The sequence below is a fragment of the Dasypus novemcinctus genome, chromosome 19 (genome assembly GCF_030445035.2).
Source record: "Dasypus novemcinctus isolate mDasNov1 chromosome 19, mDasNov1.1.hap2, whole genome shotgun sequence".
NCBI classification, from domain to species: Eukaryota; Metazoa; Chordata; class Mammalia; order Cingulata; family Dasypodidae; genus Dasypus; species Dasypus novemcinctus.
In genome coordinates, this window is record NC_080691.1 from 29762691 (window position 1) to 29784219 (window position 21529).

The following is a 21529-nucleotide window of genomic DNA, read 5'->3' on the forward strand; positions in this document are numbered from 1 at the left end:
TAACCCACTCCCCTCCCCCACCCCCATTGTTTTTGTAAATTGTATTTTTTGAAGATACATACATCACAAAAAATGGTACATTAAAAAACATAAGAAGTTCCCGTATAGCCCCCAGCCCCTATCCCACTCCTCCCACACCAACAACCTCCCCCATCATTGTGGCACACTCATCGCACTCGGTGAACACATTTTAGAGCACTGCAGCACCACATGGGTAATAGTTTACCCTGTAAATCACACTCTCCCCTGGTACATTCAGTAGGTTAATGCAGGATATATAAAGTCCTGCATCTGACCCTGCAATGTCATTTAGGGCAACACCAAGTCCTGAAAATATCCCCACATCACCTCTCTTCTTCCCTCTCCCTGCCCTCAGCAACTACTGTGGCCACTTTCTCCACCTCAATGCTACAATTTCTACTGTTACTAGTCACAATTGTTTTATAGTCGAATATCAGTTAAGTCCACTCTAATCCATATTTTATTTCTCCATTCTGTGGACCCTGGAATGATGATGTCCACTCCACCTCAAGAGAGAGTTAGTGCATTAAAGGGTGTTAAGAAGAGGAGTCCCTTCATTGGCTTTGCACTTGAGAAAGATCCCTTTAGTTTTGTGGAGAACCAATTGGCTAGGGGCAAAGATATTATAGAACAGCATCTCTCTTCCAGTGCGAGGAAAGCACCCCACACCAGCGGGACTCAAGAGCCCCCGCTGGCGGCCGTCAGCAGCCTCATCCCGGGCGGGCCCCGGAGCGGCCGACTGCGACTGCGCACAGCGAAGCCTGTGACGACCGCCTCAGGGCGCCTGCGACCGCGCAGTAGGGAACCAGGAGCGGAAGTGAGCCTCCCGCGCTCCGCCGGCCGCAGGAACCCCCGCCCCGTCGGCCCGGCGGACTCGCAGAGGCGCCGGAAGCGGAAGTTAATGAGGCTTGGGGGAGTTGGGCAAGTCCTGGATTGTTTTCGCGCTTCTAAGGTTTGCCGCGCGTTTGCCTGAGCAGGGGGAAGCGTGAGTACGAGACCTCGGCGGCCCTGCTGGCCCTGCTGGCCCTGCTGACCCTGCTGACCCGGCTGCCCGCCCGAACCCTTGCCCGAGCGGTGTGATACCCCGGAACTCCGGAACCCTTCCCCAGGGTCTTTGGGACCCCTCGTCCCATTCCTTCCTTGGAGTGAGGCCCGGCCCGGCTTCCCCGGTCTCCCGGCAGACCCCCGCCATGGGCAACACGAGCAGCGAGCGCGCCGGGCTGGAACGGCACGGCGGCCATAAGACGCCCCGGAGGGACAGTTCGGGGGGCGCCAAGGACGGGGACAGGCCCAAGATCCTGATGGACAGCCCCGAGGACGCCGACCTCTTTCACTCCGAGGAAATTAAGGTGGGAGGGGTCGGGAAATCTGGTTCCCCTTAACGGATGTTGAGAGATGGGGCCCTCTCCCAGATTCCTGTCCCCACATGCCCTCTAAAACTCGTCGTCGAAAGGGTTTGGGTACGGGTTAAGTACTTCACCATGTGCACTTAAAAAGTTAAACGGTCTTCTAAGAGCACTCTTGGCAGTCTAGGAACCTGTGTCTAATTACCGATATTAGAAAGTATCCCGAGGGAGGAGGAACTCAATTCCCTTAACGTCATTAAGGAGAAAACAGCTCTGGGACAGAGCTTCAAATTCTTAATTAAAAGAGCTTGGCTGACTGTAATTGCGCCCCAGTCCCCGCTTTTCTCTTAGGTATATTTAATTTTACAGCTTTGAAAACTTCCTTCACCTCTTTGCAGACTGGCGCTTTTGTAAAAGTTGGGCAGCTTATTGTAAATTGTGGAGGTAAACCAGAGCACACAAGTAAACTGAAAAGTAGAGTTGAGCTGCTGACCCAGTTGCAAAAGGTGTTTAGTTCTGCCTGAAACTTTTTGTTTGCCCTGCTTATTGTGCGCATAGAAAACTAACTGGACATCTGAAGGGAAGTAGGTGAGTGAAGTGTCAGTGTGAAGGAGGCTCCCAGCTGCTACTCAACTTTCTCTTCTGTAAACAAGACTTCTTATTTTAAATAGGCCAAAGCAAACATTTTTGCAGGCCAAATTTGGACTCCCTCCTGCAGTCTGCTTTAATTCATTAAACACCCCCAAGAGGACTCTGGCCTCCTGCTTCAGCCACTGGCGTGGTCTTTTCCCACCTGCAGGGACTTCTGTCACTCAGTGATTCCAGCAGCTCATTTGTATGTGGTATGGCCTAATAAAGAATTACATCCTTAAAGAACAATGCAGCAAAGGTTAGGAAGGACAGAGGTACCCCACCCAACACAGTCTGTTAGAATCCAGTTGCATGTAATTCATCATTGTTCATAAGGCCAATTGCTAGACACCTCATTCCAACGTAATTCACAACTTTTCTTAGATGTTGGGCTGGGTGACCACATTATTACCTCATATCTTCACTTGTGTCACTTTTACTTGGCCTTACCTCCTGTGGCTTGAATTTATGAATGTGTTGCCTCTGAAAAGCTTTGTGCAAGGTGAACTTTGAACTCAAATTAACATTGCTTCCTCCAGGAATAATTTTGACCCCAAGAAGGCTATTCAAAACATCATAACTACTTTCTTCAAGTTTTTGCTATTCCCACAACTCCCACGAGAAATGTTGAGCATACGGATGACCTTCAGAAGATGATTTTTAGTAGAGTTCGTTCTCACTTTATTAGGAGTTAATTTAAATCATGTAGCAGACACACTGGATTGAATGCCCCAAATACCAACAAGTCATGCTTACTTTTAACTATACCCATTCATCATTTTGGTTGCTGTTAATTATCCCATTTTTGGTATAAAGTTATTCCAGTCTATTATTCTTTAATCTGTAGATGCCATTGGAGCTCAAACCATGCAGCCATCCTTACCTAAGCCCAGGTTCCAGCAGCTTGCTATCATTTTCCTTTCTTAAATAAGAAAGATTTGAGGTACCTGATAATTTATTAGGTTACAAGCACCTGCTCCCATATAGTCTCCCAGCCTGGAACTCCTATCCTTTTGTGTTTTTTTAAACTCTACTTCAGTTTCAAAAAAAAAAAAACGGACAAGGCAGCTTAAACTATGGAAGCTTTACTTTTAAAAAATCCTACCCAGACACATTTATCTTATTTAATCCTAAAAACAAACTCAGTTGTTTCTCCAGTGTTCCAAAAGATGAATAAGTGAACATGAATGGTTAAAAGAGATGACCAAGGTCTCCTTGTTAATGAAGAAAATGGGGGGAGGGGAAATACTCGATCATATTTACATCTCATAAAACTAAATCCCATATTTTTTTTAACCTTTAGCATTGATATAATTCCTTCTCTGTTAACTATATGTTATATTAGTTGCATTTTCCCCACAAATCACCATATTCTTAACACCTTGTAATAGAGGAGCATTTTTGTATTTATACTATCAACCACAATCCTCATCTACCACCGAAATCACTGTTATACAGGCCCTAGATTATTCTCCAGCTGTCTTTCAGTTAGCATTAACCTCCCTAGACTACTGCTTTCGATCAGTCACATTTATTAATCAGCAGGGCTAATTGTACTTGTAATAATGTATTACTATCAACTCTATCCATTTCCACTCCAGCTCTTTTAAAATCTTTGGCTTCTGACTAGGAGAAGAAGATGCATCACCACGTCTGTGTTACGCAGAGTCAGATGTGTTTCTTTCCCTCTCGTTCCAGAATATCATGTGCATACCTCAGTTACATAGCTCTGATCACTATGGAAGTTATAGTTTAGCATGATCCGTCTTAGTAGGAACTCATTCATGGCTTCCAGTCCCTGATAACTGTTCTGCTTCTAGGCTCCAGAGAAGGAGGAATTCCTGGCCTGGCAGCATGATCTGGAAGTGAATGATAAAGCTCCCACCCAGGCTAGGCCAACTGTATTTCGATGGACAGGGGGAGGAAAGGAAGTTTACTTATCTGGGTCCTTCAACAACTGGAGCAAACTTCCCCTCACAAGAAGGTAATTGCCTGGGGAGTGTTTATATTTGTTTTACCCCCATGGGTATTCTTATTCCTGCAAGATCTCTGCAGATGAGTAGAAAAGGGTGTTTATAAGTGGACGCTGAATGGGAAAATGATCTTAATAATTCAGAAGGTTCACCTCTCTCAGTGAAGTAGTCTTTAGGTTTAGGCTACCCCTTTCTTAGAAGAAATTAACTCTCTGTTGAGAATATTTGTTTCATGGGCATCTTTCACTTCAGATATTCAGCTACATATTTGTGAGGCAGTAGAACTCCAGAAAGAAACCTACTCCTAGTGCAGAGGAGAGAACACTGTACTGGGAAGCATAGAGACCTGGATTTGAGTCCACTTTGGCCATGTTCACCAGTACCGCTTAACTTCTGTGCTTCAGTTTCCCATCTGGAAGAAAGAATAGTGGACCAGGTGCTCTGTCAGCTTCCTTCTGGCTGTGCTCTCTGTGTGTCACTTTGGTCTTAAAGGTGCATGCAAGGTGGACATCGTAGCAAGGGTATAGGGACCCTTTTTATCTGGAGCCCAAGTGTGGGCTTTTCTCTCAGAGTGTCAGTGAAAAGCATAGTCACTTGTGAGTACTGTTGACAAAAAATGGAGAAATCACGTCCTGCCAGGCAGACGTGATTATTGTCAGCGGGCTGCCTGCTTTTCAGACAGTAGTAACACTGGAGAAGGACGGGGCCAGTTGGCATAGTCACAAGTCAGTTCAAGGTTAGAGGAATAAAACAAATTGGAAGAGGTTTCCATGGTTCTTTTAGTAGTCTAGCTTGTTTTTCAGAGAACATTTCTGTATCCTGTTAAATCGATTGCTTCTGCCAAGGCAGACTGACAGAGTAAAACTAGGCAGGTTGCTGTTTATCTTATATTGTGGTTCTTCTTGGCATCAAGTGCTGCCGTGTGTTATTTTTCCTGCATGATAAGGAGGGCAAGTGCCTATTAGTTGCCCTTTTTTTTTTTTTTTTGCTTTTTAAAAATTTATTATTTTATTTTTTTAACACTTTTTAAAATTAAAGTTAATAGATGACAAAGAATGTTACATTAAAAAACATAAGAAGTTTCCATAAAACCTACTCCCCACCCCCCCAGCCCCATCATTTTTTAAATTGTATTTTTTTTTAAGATATATACATCTCAAAAAATGGTACATTAAAAAACATAAGAGGTTCCCATATAGCCCCTACCTCCCCACCCCACTCCTCCCACACCAACAACCCCCCCCATCATTGTGGCACACTCATCACACTCGGTGAACATATTTTAGAGCACTGCTGCACCAGATAGATAGTTGCCTTTTTAATATTAGAAATGTGGATTCCTGATATTTGAGCAAAGTGAGTTTTCAGGAAAACTTCTTCCATTGCTGCTTTCTTGGAGCTTTTCTAGATTTAGATCATTAGACTAGTTGTCTGAATTGGTTACAAATGTTTGTTCTGCACCTACATTCTTGATTTTACATAGGCATGTTTGTTTTGTCCCGTCACTGGTTTTGCACATAAGCTATGAGGGCAACCCACTGAGCTCAGGTCCTCTGCTTCCTTTTGCCTTGCAGCCACAATAACTTTGTAGCCATCCTGGATCTGCCTGAAGGAGAGCATCAGTACAAGTTCTTTGTGGATGGTCAGTGGACACACGACCCCTCCGAGGTACTCCTCCTCCCACCCTTTGTCCTCTGAGTGCCTCCACCCTCCAAACCAGTCTGCTTCCCATGGAGACTGTTGCCAGGTTCCTCCCCCTGCCACGCCCCCTGTGTGTGGCTGAGCTGGGGAGAAGTGCTGTCTGTCAGACCGTTGGAGTACTTGACCAAGATGAACAGGGTAGCTAGCCGGGAGGCAAGACCTTCCCTGTTACGATTTCTGCCTGTCTCTCTCTTCCCAGCCAGTAGTAACCAGCCAGCTTGGTACAGTCAACAACATCATTCAAGTGAAGAAAACTGACTTTGAAGTCTTTGATGCTTTAATGGTGGATTCCCAGAAGTGCTCTGACGTGTCTGGTATGAGCAGTTATTTTATACCATGTATGTGCAGGTGGGGTTGCATAGTCTAGAAATGCTCTTATTCCTCTTGCCATTTACTCTTGAGCTGAAGCTGCCCAATTAGGTGGACGATTGTAGCTTCCTTAAGAGCCACAAAACTAATACTTACCTCTGTCAGGTCAGAACTTAGGGAGCTTTATGTCTTTCTCCTGGTCATCTCTGCTATTTGGTAGGTCTTCTTGGCCATAAGAGGCAGAAACAGAACCAGAGCTTGAACTAGTTGCATGGCAGGGCCGAATGGGCACAGGACAATCCGTGATAAGCCAGCACTGGAGAGCTGCCAGCTCACTCCCCACTGGGGGACTGGGCCCGAGAATTTTAGCTTAAAAGTGATAAGCAGACACTTCAATGACCTTGGCCATTATTTGTGGTTTATTAGCACCTTGTCAGAATCCCTCAAGGGAGAAAGATGCTCACTGCAGGAAACAGACCACACAGCACAACTTTCCTTTATAGGGACTGGCTCAGTACAGACTTAGCAAACCTTAGCCCAAATTTTAGAATCTAAAGTCTTACCAAATTACTTAAGCAGAAAGGTTTCGATAAATTGCTTTCCATCCAATCCCCTCAGGAAGAAACTACCTGGAAACGAATAATAAATTTCTGGGGAAAAAATGCATTGTTACCTAAAGTGTCCATACCGACTTCCCTCCCCCTTCTTGCCAGTGTTTAAACAATTCTAGAACCCTGGAGTGGGGGAAGGCAGTGAAAAGAAAAGATTCCCCAGGAATGTGTCTGGCCTCTAAGAAAACAGATTCAACTTGGTTTATAGGATGATTCCTCCTGGACCCCTGGCTGGGCCCGGACGGTCTGCCCCAGCATATCCTATTCTTACCCTTTCAGCAAGTGCAGTAGTAAATTGACCATGGTGGCTTAGTGTTTGTCCATCTGGTTAACCATCCTTTTAGAGAAATCCTTTATTTTCCAGAGAGGTGGGAAGCAGGGGATAGAGAAAAAGCCAAAATATCCAGCTACTTGCTGATAAATGTAATTGTAGGCCATATGCCTAAGGCTATTAGTCTGGTTTCCACACCTGGGAAAGAAAAGTGATCCCTTCTGCTAGTAAACCAACTTCAGGCTCTCTGCCTGCCTCTTATATGTAGACACTTCCTTAAAATATATATTTAGTCCTGGTGGCTTGGTTCTCTGCATGTAATGCTTTTCTCACTTTTCTGCTGTGAGCTAGTTGGGCTGTGTGACAAGGGCTTCTCTGGAAACTGAGGCTGAGGGAATTGGCAGAGCCAGAATATCAGATTTATTCTGGACCAGCCTTAAAATCAGGAGACCCTTACCGGATGATCCTTGGGTAGTGGTTCAGCCTCTTGCAGCTGACCAGATGTTACCATGTGAGCTTCTCCTACCCTAATGGGATACTACAGTCATAGCTTCTTCATGTAATCTGTATAGTCGAGGTCCTCAAGCAAAAGTTTGAAAGGAACCTGGGTACGATGGAGTCAAAGAGCCTTTAGAAATACGGTTTCAAGCTTTTTTTCTTCTTCTTCTGAATAGTTTTGGACTGTGCCAGTGCCTTGTATAACCTGTTTTCTTCACTGCCTCTGAATAAACAGGCTGCTTTATTGTCTGATTTATTCTGGCTGCTGGAGTTCATAGCTTGGGCTTACCTGCTTAATCCTTTCTTAAAGCCTTGGGCTTTTTTATAGTATTTGTCAGCCCAGCTTGAAGCAAGAAGGAAGCATTCTGCAATGACATGGAAGGTTGGGCTATTTTAACCACCTCCTTGTTACTTTGATCCAGTCTCACTGGCTTTGCTACAATTTTTATGGTCCACAGGGCATCTGAGTTTACTACTGAATTTTATGCCAAACACCCAAATCTGAAAAGTATTTTCTCAATGCCTCTGCTCTTATATTCAAAGAATAGAAATGTTATGAGGGAACACGAAACAAGGAAAATGAGATGTCAAAGATGTAAATTAAATGAAGCTGCTACTGGAACTCTACTTTTCAAAGTCAATGTGCTGTCATTCTCCCCCACCAGAGCTGTCCAGTTCTCCACCAGGACCCTACCATCAGGATCCCTACGTCTGCAAACCAGAAGAGCGGTTTAAAGCGCCACCCATTCTGCCGCCACATCTGCTCCAGGTCATCCTGAATAAGGACACGGGGATTTCTGTGAGTACACAGACTTCTGCCCAACCATCCTCTGCGCTTGTGTTCAGCTGCCTTTCTGTCCACTGCTTGCAAAGCAGCTGGTCAAAATGCTCAGGGTCATCTTCCAGCATGAACAGCCAGAGGCCACCTTGGACATGCAGCAGACTGCTAGCAAGGTGCTCCCTGCTATCTCACAAAGCCTATCTGGTTTTTTTCTGCTTTGGGATTTTACTCCCACATTAGACCTTTCCATTTCAATATCATGATTTCACCCTTTTTTAGTAAGCTATACAGTGGAACACCTCTCTTGGTAGTCCAAATTTTAGAATCTAAAATCTTAATCACTTTCAGAAACATTAGTGCTTTCCAGTCAAAATTTGGGGTATCTGGATAATACACATTTATCTATTTTTTTTTCTCTTGTTCTTATGCATTGGGTGGAAAGTCTAAGAAAACATTCCTGAACACAAGATCCTGCAGATGTTTCCCTGTATTTTCTTCTAGGATTGTGATAATTCTGGATCTTACAATCAGCTCTTTGATCCATTTTGAGTTGATTTTTGTATCAGGTATGAAATAGAGGGTGTTTTAGTTTATTAAAAGCTGCTGGGAGCAGTATAACAGAAATGGATTGGCTTTTGTAATGGGAATTTATTAGGTTAAAAGCTTACAATTGGGAGGCTGGGGAAAATGTCCAAATTAAGTCATAAGGCAAAGGTCTGTCCTTGGGGTCAACTGATGGCAATCCTGGACTCCTGCCATGTGGCAAGGCAAAATGGCAGCTCTTCTGGTCTCTGCCTTCTCCAGGCTTCTCCCTGAATTCAGCTATGGGTGATCAGGCTCATGGCAGGGCATAACAGCCATGTCCACTTATCTCTCCCCTTCTCAGGATCTCCTTGCTAGTTCTGCTTAGTGCTGCTCTATTTGTGGCTTTTCTCTCTCTCAGATTCATTGATTTCAACTTCTGGAGACTTCTCTCTTTCATTGTGGGTTTTTTCCTGTGTCTGTGGCTTTATTCCTCCATTTATAAATGATACCATTAAAAGGATTAAGACCCACCCTAGGTCCCTCAATCTAATTAACGGCCCTTAATTGAAGTAATTTAAATTAAAAGGTCCTACCTATGTTAGGTTTATAGGCATTTAGGAATGTATTAGCTCTGAGGACAGGATTTTCTGGGATCTACAGAGCTTCAAACTGTCACAGGAGGCTTCCTTTCTTTTGCAAATGGAGATCCAGTTTTCAGAGCACTATTTGTTAAAGAGACTATTCTTTCATGATTAAGTGATTTTTACTCCCCTAACAAAAATCAGTTGGCTGTCAATGTGAGGGTTGATTTCTGAGGTCTCAGTTCATTGATTTATATGTCTGTTGTCCATTGATTTATATGTCTGTCCTCGTACCATGCTGCTTTAATTACTGCATGCATGCTTTGATTACTGTAGCTTTTTAATACGTTTTAAGATTGGGAAATGTGAGTCCTCCAGCTTCATTCTTTTTTTCAAGATGACTTTGGCTATTCCAGGCCCCTTACTCTTACATATAAATTTGGTAATTGGCTTTTCCATTTCCATAAAGAAGACTGCTGGAATTTTTTTTAAAATAGAATTTTATTGAAGTGTATTATTCATACATGAATATACATAAACAAAGTAACTTTGTGAATTTACAAAACAGACATGCATATCGTCATACAAAACTCGCATACATTTCCACATTGCATTGTTGTGAAGGATTTGTTACAAACTGCGAAAGAGCATCTTCAAAATATTGCTACTCGCTATATATATCTGTTATGTTTGGTGTATTTTTCCCCCAATCTATCTGATTATTAACACCCTGTATTAGTATTATATACTGCTTATCATTTAGGAGACACCATTCACATATTTGTCCTGTTAATCACAGAACATCATCCACCACTGGATTCCTTGTGTTACACTGTCATGCTTTGTACAAGCCATTCAAAGTGTATACTCATTGGCTCTCGTTTTCATCACAGAGTTGTGCTGTCATTACCTCAGTCAATTTTAGAACGTTTTCAGTAGTCCAGAAAGAAAAATCACATACTTGTATCCTATTAACCCCCCTTGTTGTCCCTTAGTATTGAAAAGGTATCTTCTTGACTTAGCTGCAAAATATTACAATATTTACTATTACCTATCATCCGTAAGTTACATTAGTTCTGATTTTCCTGTGTATCACCATATTCTTAGCACTTTGGAAAAGAAGAGCATTCTTATGTTTATACTGTTAAATGCTGTCTTCATCCACCAGTCATCTGGTTTCCTTTCAATTGACATTTATTTCCTCTTTCAGCCAGAATCATATTTATAAATCATCAGTGTTAGTTTTACTTATTTTAATGTGTTACTCTCAACTCTATTCATTTCTACACTTTTACAGTTAACCTTATTAATATTGCTACGTACATTAAACATCACTTCCCATTCTCTACCCACCTTCTCTTTATTAGTAACCTATACTCTTGAGTTTACCTCTGGGAGTTTATTCATCATATTTAGTTCATATTAGTGGGACCATACAATATTTGTCCTTTTGTGTCTGGTTTATTTCACTCAACATAATATCCTCTAGGTTTACCCATGTTGTCAAGTGCATCCTAATTTCATTTCTTACAGCTGAATAGTATTCAGTCGTGTGTATATATACCACTTTTTTTTTATCCACTCATTGGTTGATAAACACTTGGGCTGGTTCCATATTTTAGCAATTGTGAATAATGCTGCTATGAACATTGGTGTGTAAATGTCAGTTTGTGTCCTTGCTTTTCTGAATATATTCCTAGTAATGGGATTGCTGGATCATACAGCAGTACTATACTTAGTTTCCTCAGGAATAGCCAAACTTGTCTTTCACAGTTCTACATTCCCACCAACAGTAAATGAGTGTTCCTGTTTCTCCACATTCTTTCCAGCACTTGTAGTTTTCTAATTTTTTATTAAATTTTTTATTATTTATAAGGTGTGAAATAGTATCTCGTTATTTTGATCTGCCTTTCCCTAATAGCTGGTGATGTTGAGCAGTTTTTCATGCGCTTGCTGGCCATTCGTATTTCCTCTTTGGAGAAATGTCTTTTCAAGTCTTTTGCCCATTTTTAAGTTGGGTTGCTTGTCTTTTTGTTGTTGAGTTGTATCTCTGTATAACATGAATATCAAAACCCTTATTGGATATGTGATTTCCAAACATTTCCTCCCATTGAGTAGGCTTCCTTTTTACTTTCTTGACAAAGTCTCTTGAAGGACAAAAGTGGTTAATTGTGATTTTTACTTTCAATCTGTTAATGTGTTTTACATTGATTTTCTTACGTTGAACCATCCTTGCATACCAGGGATGAAACCCACTTGGTCATGGTGTATTATTCATTTGATGTGTTGCTGAATATGATTAGCAAATATTTTGTCAGAATTTTAGCATCCAGGTTCATTCGAGAGATTGGTCTGTAGTTTTCTTCTTGTGTCATTATGTGGCTTTGTTATTAGGGTTATGTTGGCATCATCGAATGAGTTAGGCAATGTTCCCTCCACTTCTGTTTTTTGTAAGTGTTTAAGCAGGATTGGTGTTAGTTCTTTCAGGAATGATTGGTAGAATTCACCTGTGAAGCCATCTGCTCCTGGGCTCTTAGTTGGGAGGTTTTTAAGGATTAATTCAGTTCATTACTTTGTAATTGGTCTGTTCAGTTCATCAGTTTGTTCTTTTGTCAACGTAGGCTGCTTGTGTGTTTCTAGAAATTTGTCCATTTCATCTAAGTTATCCATGTTGTTAGTGTACAATTTTTGAAAGTATCCTCTTATGATACTCTCTATTTCTGTGGGTTCAGTGGTGATATACCCTTTCCTTGTTTTTTATTTTGTTTGTATCTTCTCTTTTTTTTGTTAGTCTAGCAATTTTATTAATCTTCTCAAAGAACCAGCTTTTGGTTTTATTAATTCTTTCTAGTGTTTTTTTAATTCTCAATTTCATTTAGCTCTGCTCTCATCTTTGTTATTTCCATCTTTCTGCTTGCTTTGGGATTAATTTTTTCTTTTTCTGGTTCTCTCAGGTGCACAGTTAGGTTTTTTATTTAATTCTTCTTTTTTAATAAGGACATTTATGGCTGTAAATTTCCCTCTCATCACTGCTTTTGAGGCATCCTGTAGGTTTTGATACGTTATGTTGTCATTTTCATTCGTTTCAAGGTAGGTATTGATTTCTTTTGCAAGTTCTTCCTTGACCCACTGATTGTCTAAGGCTATGTTGTTTAACTTCCTTATCTTTGTGCCAGTTCTGGTTCTCTGGCCCTTACTGATTTCCAAGTTCATTCCATTGTGGTCAGAGAAAGTGCTTTGTATAATTTCAGTCTTTCTGAATCCATTGAGAGTTGTTCTATGACCTAGCATATGGTCTATCCTGGAGAATGATCTGTGTGCACTCAATGAGAATGTATATCCCACTGTATTGGGGTATAATGCTCTGTTTATGTCTATTAGGTCTAGTTCCTCTAATGAATTATTCAGGGTCTCTGTTTCTTTATTGACTTTCTGTTCAGATGTTCTGTCTAATGGTGATCATGGTGTATTAAAGTCCCCCACTATAATTGTAGAGTCATCTGTTTCTCCACTTTCCAATGTTTGTCTTGTGTATTTTGGGAAACCCTGGTTAGGTGCATAAATGTTTATGATTGTTCTTTCTTCCTGCTAGACGACCCTTATTAATATATAGTGTCTTTCTTTATCTCTTATAGTAGTTTTACATTTAAAGTCTATTTTGTCTGATATTAGTATAGCTACTCCCACCCTTTTTTTGGTTGTTTGTGTATAAAATCATTTTCCAACCATTCATTTGCAACCTCCTCGGGTCCCTGGGGCTAAGGTGAGTTTCTTGTAGATAACATAAATGGGTCATAATTCCTTATCCATTCTGCCATTCTGTGCCTATTGATTAGAGAATTTAATCCATTAACATTCAGTGTTATTACTGTCAAGGAATTATTTACATTGGCCATATTTTTTTTAGGTTTATATATGTCATATTTCATTTTTTATTTCTCTTTTTTTAGTTATTCTTACTACTATTCCTTTCTATATTCTCCCCTAGCCCTCTCTCTCCTGTTTTTTCCTTGCAACCTGCAGAACTCCCTTTAGTATTTCTTGAAGGGCAGGTTTCTTATTAATAAACTGTCTCAATTTCTGTTTATCTGTGAATATATTGAACTCTCCCTTATTTTTGAATGACAGCTGTGCTGGACACAGAATTCTTGATTGGCAATTTTTTTTCTTTTAGCATGTTAAATATGTCATACCACTGCCATCTCGCCTTCATGTTTTCAGATGAGAAATCAGCATTTAATCTTAATCAAGCTTCCCTTGTATGTGTTGGATCTCTTTTCTCTTGCTGCTTTCAGTATTCTCTCTTTGTCTTGAGCATTTGGAAATCTGATAAATATGTGTCTTGGGGTAGGCTTGTTAGGATTTAGACTGTTTGGAGTGTGCTGTGCTTCCTGGATATATGCGTCCATGTCCCTTAAAGGAGTTGGGAAATTTTCAGCCAGTATTTCCTCCAATACTCCTTTTATCCCCTTTCCCTTCTCTTCTCCCTCTGGGATGCCTGTAAAGCATATGTTTATGCATTTCATATTGTCATTCAATTCCCTGAGTCCCTTTTTAATTTTTCCTGTCTTTTTATCTGTCTGTTATACTCTCTGTCTGATTTTAGATATACTGTCTTCAGTGTACTTAATTCTTTCCTGTGCCTGTTCAAATCTGCAGTTAGGTGCTTCAAGCATATTTTTTATTTATTGTGCCATTCATCACCATCAGATCCATTATCTTTTTATGTATGTTTATAATTTCTTTGATTTATTTATTTTTTATTTATTTAATTCCCCTCCCCTCCCCCGGTTGTCTGTTTTCTGTGTCTTTTTGCTGCGTCTTGTTTCTTTGTCCACTTCTGTTGTCGTCAGCGGCACGGGAAGTGTGGGCAGCGCCATTCCTCGGCAGGCTGCTCCCTCCTTCACGCTGGGCGGCTTTCCTCACGGGCGCACTCCTTGCTCGTGGGGCTCCCCTACGTGGGGGACACCCCTGTGTGGCACGGCACTCCTTGCGCGCATCAGCACTGCGCATGGCCAGCTCCACACGGGTCAAGGAGGCCCAGGGTTTGAACCGCGGACCTCCCATGTGGTAGACGGACGCCCTAACCACTGGGCCAAAGTCCGTTTCCTCCCCCAGTATTTTCTTAATATCCTTTATCTCTTTCTTTACTTCCTTAAATTGATTCATGATATTTATGTGGACATCCTTGATTAGTCATTCCATGTTCCGCATCGCCTCCTGTTTTTTAATTTGTTCATTAGTAGAACCATGTCTTCCTGTTTCTTAGTGTGCCTTGTAAATTTTGATGGTGTTTAGGCATCTCTTTATCTTGATGGGCTTATTCAGATGGTTACCTTCTCTTTCTACTCTAGGGTTTTGTTTTGTTTTGTTTTTATTTTGTGTTAAGATTCCTTTTTGACACTTGGTTCCACTTATTCTGTATCCTTGTAGTTGTCTTATGTTCCTTTGAAAAAATACTAAGACCATAGAAAAGGAAAGAGAGAAGAGAGTAAAGAAAAGTAGTACTTGTTAAAAAAAAAAATGGAGCTATAAAAGAGCCAGGAAAATACATAATAATGTGAAAAATCATTTAAAAATACAAAGGAATAAGAATAAAAAAGGTGGAGTTAAAAAAATGAAGCAAGAAAAAAAGACCAGAAAGATGAGGAGAAGAAGAAAAATGAAGACCAAATGAGAAAAGTGGAATAAAAGAGTAGAAGAGGGGAAAACGAAAGAAAGGAAATGAAACCAATGAAAAGGTAAGGAAAAGAAAAAGAGGAAACAGAAAAAAGACAAAAAAAAAAAACCCACAGGAAAAACAGGCTTCCTTCTTAGGCCCATAAGAGCCTTCTCAGGCTGCCCATGCTCATCAGTCTAGCACCCTGCAGCCTGCCCTCCACAGGTAAGGTACCTGGTTTTAGCAAATAGTTTAGGGGAAAAAAAGGAAGGGGGCATAAAAAATAACAGATTGAAAAACCTAAAACAAAATCTCAGGGTATAAGTTCCCTGTCATAGGGAGCCAGCTGGGTGCCTGCCAGCCCAGTGGATCACTGTCTGGATCACTTCTCTAGGAAGTACCAGGAATTGAACCAGGGACCTCATTTATGTGAGGCAGGCATTCCTGCACTGAGCTACCCCCACCCACAGATTAGGTGGGTTCTGGAAGCTTACTTGACTCTCCATCCCCTTTCCCTCAGCGAGTTGAGCTTCTAGCAGCTTGCCAGCTTTCCTGGCTTCCTTCTCTTCCAGGCTGGTCAGCACCTGCCTCCACCCAGCCACTCGCTGACCTGGTTCCTCTCTGTCCCACGGCAGTCGAGTGTGACTGCCTGCCTGATCAGATCCCCCCTCCCCTCGCCCCTCTCCCCGGGGCTGGCTGGGGTCTTTTTTGAGCTTCAAAGGGGGCTCAACTGGCCAATCTCACTGAAGAGAAGCCACTCTCCATCCTCTTCCTCCCAGGGAGGAGAAGGATCTTTGGCTCAGTTGGCTGCAGTGAGCCTGGGGTTTTACCAAGGATATTCACCTTGAGGGTGGGGTATACGTGCCATTCCCAGCCACTGGGGTGAGTAACTCATGGTTTTTGTTTGGTCCCTTTGTCTCTTTATGTGTCTTTCCCCTGGATGATACAAAGTGCTCTCCTGGTCTGCTGAGCCCAAAGCAACTCCCTTGGGTAGCTCTTTGCCCTTTCTCCTTTGTTTTTGTGAGAGTTGAGTCCTGCCTATGTACTTGGATGCCATCTTCTCAGAAGTCCCTCCTTTGTTTTTTTTTTAATCCCCCTCCCTGCCTTGTGGCTTGTTTGCTGTCTGCTCTCTGTGTTCATTCACTGTGCGTTCTTCTATGTCTATTTATTTTTTATTTATTCCCCCCTCCACTTTGCGTCTTGCCTGTTGTCTGCTCTCTGTGTCTGTTTGCTGCATGCTCTTCTGTGTGTTGTGTTGTGTTTTGTTTTTATTTGTCTTCCTTTTTGTTGCATCACCTTGCTGAGTCGAGTCTCCATGGCACTTGCAGGCCGGTGGCACTCTGCAGCGTGCAGGTGAGCCTACCTTCACAAGGAGGCCCCGGGATGCAAACTCAGGGCCTCCTATATGGTAGATGGGAGCCCAACTAATTGAACCACAGCCACTTCCCCCTCCTTTGTTTTGAATGAAAATTTTGCTGGATACAAAATTCTTGGCTGGCATTTTTTTCTTTCAGTACCACTGCCTTCTTGCCTCCATGTTTTCAGATGAGAAATCACTACTTACTCTTATTGAGCTTCCCTTAAATCTGATGGATCTCTTTTCTCTTGCTGCTTTCAGGATTCTGTCTTTATATTGAGATTTTGACAATCCAGTAACTTCGTATCTTGGGATAGGTGTGTGAGGATTTATTGTGCTTGGAGTACATTGTACATGTATGTCCATGCCCCTTTCCCTTATCTTCTCTCTCTCGGATACCCATTCATTTCTTGTTGTCATTCAATTCTTTAAGTCCCAGCTGAATTTTTTTCCTTTTTTTTTTTTTTTTTGTCTAACTGTTCTGTTTGATTTTAGATGTCCTATCTTCAACTTTGCTAAATCTTTCTTCCACCTGTTCAAATGTTATGTGAGTCTAGTGTATTGTTTTGTTTTCTTTCTAGTGTTTTTTTAAATTTCTTGAATTGTGTCTTTCATTTGTTATCTTTTTATGTATGTTTACGATTGCTTTTCTATGTTTCCCCAGTGTATTCTTGATTTCCTTTACCTCTTCCTTCATTTCATTGAGTTGATTAAGGATATTGATTTGGACATCCTTGATTAGTTGTTCCACGTTGTCTATCTCCTTTGGCTTTTTAGTTTGTTCATTAGACTGGGCCATGACTTCCCCTTTCTTAGTTTGGTTTGTAATTTTAAAATGTTTTTTATTTTTAAAAGATACATAGATCACACAAAATGGTGTGTAATTTTTGGCTGATGTCTAGGCATCTGTTTATCTTGATGGGCTTATTCAGTTGGTCAGTTTTTCTTTTTGCTCTAGGGTTTTATTTTTTTTTTTGGTTTTGTTGGGAATCATCTTTATCACTTGATTCCACTTGTTACATATCCTCATAGTTGCCCATGTTCAATGGAAGTAAATATTAGATACACAAAAAAGGCAAGAAAGAAGAGGAGAAAAAAAGGAAAAATTTAAAAAGAAGGAAGGAAAAAGAAAATGACAAAAAAAAAAAAATAAGTAGTAGGAAAAAATAGTAGCCAGGAATAAAAACTAAGAAAGGTGAAAAAGAGAAAGATAATAAAATAAAAGGCCATGTAAGTGAGAAGACAGACAAAACATGGAAAAGCAGAATGGGAGAAAAGAAGAGGGAAAAATGAAAAAAAGAAAAAGGAAGAGAAGAGGAAAAAGGTAAAATAATGGGAAGAGAAGAAAGAAAAGAAAAACAGGAGAAGAAGGAAAGAAAAATAAGAGAAGGAAAAGAGCAAAACAAAATGAAGCAAAACTCTGGGTCTCCCTCTCAGACCACCAGCACCCACTAGGCTCCTCCTCTCAGGCTGCCAGTTTTGGCCACATTTCTGCTCTCTTCAGGTATCTGGGTGAAGGGGACGAGGGAAAAAACAGGCCTTTCTCTTGGGCCACCAGCCACTCACTAGTCTACTCCTCCCTAGCAGCTTGTTCCTGCCCACAGCCACCCCACAGCCAGCCTCACCATCAGTACCCTGATAAAGGGGGGAGGAAATTAAAGATGGAAGTAGGAAACGAAAACAAAAACCTCCAGCTAAGTTTCTGCAGGTCACCTTTCTCTCCCCTACCCTAAGCAGGCTGGGCACAGGTCCACCTGTGGGATCGCCCCTGAGCAGCTCCCAACTCCCCCTCTCCCACGGCCAGTTGGGTGGTTTTCTTTTCCTCCTGGGCCATGCTGGTATGCTCCCTTCTCCAGGGCAGGCCGGGCAGCTCCCCTTTTCCCCAGTGCCCAGCTGGGACCCCTTCCTCTCCAGCCATCCTCTCCTGTCACCCCTGTGACACTCTGGCTTCCCTTATACCTGGCAAGCCTGCCTACCTTCCTATAGTTTCTAGAGGAAGAATGCAGCTCTCCATTCCCTGCTCTGACATCTTGGATCCCCTCCATCACTGGTTTCTTTTAGCATTTTTAGTTTTCCAAATATACATCCTTTATTAAATTTATTCCTAAATACTTGATTCATCGCTCTTGTAAATGGAATTTTTTTTCTGACTACTTCCTCAGGTTGCTCATTAGTAGTACATGGAAACACTATTCATTTTTGTGTATTAATATTGTACCCTTCTGCATTGGCTGAAATTGCCTATAAGGTATAGTTTTGTGGGTTTCTCGGGATTTTCTAAGTATAGGATCATATTATCAGCAAATAGCAAAAGTTCTGCTTCGTCCTTTCGTATTTGGGTGCCTTAAATTTCTTTTTCTAGCCTAATTGCTCCAGCTAGAACTTCTAGCACAATATTGAGTAACAGTGGAGAGAGTGGGCATCCTTATCTTGTTCCCTATCTAACTGGGAAAGCTTTCAGTCTTTCACCATTAAGGACAATATTAGCTCTGGGTTTTTCATACATGCATTTTATCATATTGAGAAAGCTTTCTTCTGTTCCTATCTTTTGGAGTGTTTTTTTATCAAGAAAGAATGTTCATTTTGTCAAAGGCCTTTTCTGCATCAATTGAAATGCTTGTGTGATTTTTCTTTTCAGTTAATGTGTAGTACACTGATTTTATGTTGAACCACCTTTGCATACTTGATATAAAGCCCACTTGATCGTGATGTATAATTTATTTTTGGATTTGGATAGCAAATATTTTGTTGAGGATTTTTGTATCCATTTTCAGTAAAAAAAAATTGATCTGTAATTTTTTTTTCATAGTATTTTTATTTGGCTTTGGTACTACAGTAATGTTAGCATCATAGAATGAGTTTGGTAGCATTCCAACATTTCCCCTTTTAAACACATTAATATATTCAGATATATACTTCACTGCTGTTAATTACATTCACAATATTGTGCTACCGTCACCACCATCCATGACCATAATATTTCCATTGTTCTAAAATGGTAATTCTGTATATTTTAAACCTAAACTCCCTATTCCCTAACCCCAACCCTATTCCCTGGTAACCTACTTTCTACATTCTGACTCTCTGAGTTTGCTTATTCTAATTACTTCGTATCAGTGAGATCAAGCAATAGTTGTCCTTTTGTATCTAGCTTATTTCACTACAACATGTTTTCAGGTTTCATCCATGTTGTGTGTATCAGAACTTCATTTTTATAGTTGAGTAATATTCCATCATATGTATATACCACATTTTATCTGTTCATTAGTCGATTGATACGTGGGTTGTCTTTTGGTAATTCTGAATAATGCTGCTGTGAACATCGGTGTGCAGATATCTCTGAGTCCCTGCTTTTGATACTTTTGGGTATATGCCTACTAGTGGGATTGCTGGGTCATGTGACTTCTGTACTTAAATTTCTGAGTAACTGTCAAACTGTCTTCCACAGCAGCTGTACCACTTTACATTCCCACTAGCAATGAATGAATGTTTCTGTTTCTTTACATCTTCTCCAACATTTGTAAATTTGTGGGTTGTTGGGTTTTTTTTTTTTCTTTTTTTTTTTAGAGAGGTTGTGCATGTACAGAAAAATCATGCGTAAGATACCAAGTTTCCCATATACCACCCTATTACTACCATCTTGCATTTGTTTTTTAATTAGAGCAGTTGTAGGTTTATAGAAACATGCAGGACATACAGTGTTTCCATATACCCCCATCTTTGACACAGTTTTTCCCTATTAACGTTTAGCATTAGTGTGGTTTTTTGCTTTTCTTTTTATGCTGACTTCATTTTCTTTCCTTTTTTTAAAAACTTTATTTTGTGCATTTAATAATTGAAAACATAAACAGTAATTTAAAGTAAAAAAATATAGTTGAATAAAACATGCATTTCTCAAATGTACTGGATACATACTTTTTTTTTTAAATCATATGTTACACAAAATATTTGGTTCATAGTAACTTAGTCATACAGTATTTGTCCTGTTGTGTCTGGCTTGCTTCACTCAACATAATGTCCTCCTGGTCCATCCATGTTGTCATAGGCTTTACAACTTCATTTCTTCTTACAGCTGCATACATAATATTCCATCCTTAATTTAGTAACATATATACATTTTCTCTTTTTAACTATATCCATATATATAATTCAGTGCTGTTAATTACAATCACAATGTCGTACTACCGTCATCACCATCCATGACCAAAACTTTACCATAACTCAGATAGAAACTCTGTACAATTTAAGTATTAGCTCCCCTGTTCTCTACCCCCACCCCAGACCTGGTAACCTATATTCGTCATTCTGATTCTTGGAGTTTGCTTATTCTAATTATTTCATATCATTGAGATCATGTAATGGTTTATATCACACGACATGTCTTCAGGATTCATCTGTGTTGTAGCATGTATCAATTTCATTCCTTTTTTTTAATGGTTGAATAATATTTCATAGTATATATATACACCACATTTTATTTATCCATTCATTGATTAATGGATACTTCGGTAGTTTTCACCATTTGGCTACTGAGAATAATGCCGCAGTGAACATTGGTGTGCACATGTCTTTTTAGTCCCTGCTTTCAAGTCTTTTGTTTATGTCTAGAAATCGGATAGCCAGGTCATAGGGTAATTCTATACCTTGCATTCTGAGGAATCACCAAACTGTCACTGCCAGCGGCTGCACCATTTTACATTCCCACCAGCAATGAGTATTAGCCAGTCTAGAGGGTGTGAAATGGTATCTCATTTTGGTTTTGATTGGCATTTCCCTAATAGGTAATGAGGTTGAGCATCTTTTCTTGTGCTTTTTGGCCATTTGGATGTCCTTTTTGGAGAAATGTCTATTCAAGTCTTTTGCCCATTTTTAAAATGGATTGTTTGTCTTTTTATTGTTGAATAGAAGGATTTCTTTGTATGTCCTGGGTATTAAACCCTTATCAGACATGAGGTTTCCAAATATTTTCTTACACTGAGTAGCTTATCTCTTTTTCATGATAAATTCCATTGATGCACAAATGTTTTTAATTTTGATGAAGTCCCAGTCATTTATTTTTTTCTTCTGTTGCTTGTGCTTTGGATGTAAAACCTAAAAAACCATTGCTTAACACAAGGTGCTGAAAATGCTTCCCTTTGTTTTCTTCTAGGAGTTTTATAGCCCTGGTTCTTATATTGAGGTCTTTGATACATTTTGAGTTAATTTTTGTATGATAGGTGCTAGGGATTCCCCTTCATTACTTTGCATATGTGTATCAGTTCTCTCA

The 21529-nt window shown here is 40.5% G+C and overlaps 1 protein-coding gene across 1 annotated transcript in view; it reads left to right on the top strand.

Annotated features, from left to right (window-relative positions):
- Nucleotides 1–834: 834 nt before the first annotated feature.
- PRKAB1 (protein kinase AMP-activated non-catalytic subunit beta 1) overlaps nt 835–21529 on the top strand; it is a 36706-nt gene continuing 16011 nt past the window's right edge. The window contains exons 1-5 of the mRNA XM_004464679.5: nt 835–1370; nt 3818–3981; nt 5545–5638; nt 5871–5985; nt 8026–8159. Of these exons, the coding sequence (XP_004464736.1) occupies nt 1212–1370; nt 3818–3981; nt 5545–5638; nt 5871–5985; nt 8026–8159 (666 nt within the window). The 5' untranslated portion in view covers nt 835–1211. The remainder of the gene's footprint in view (nt 1371–3817; nt 3982–5544; nt 5639–5870; nt 5986–8025; nt 8160–21529) is intronic.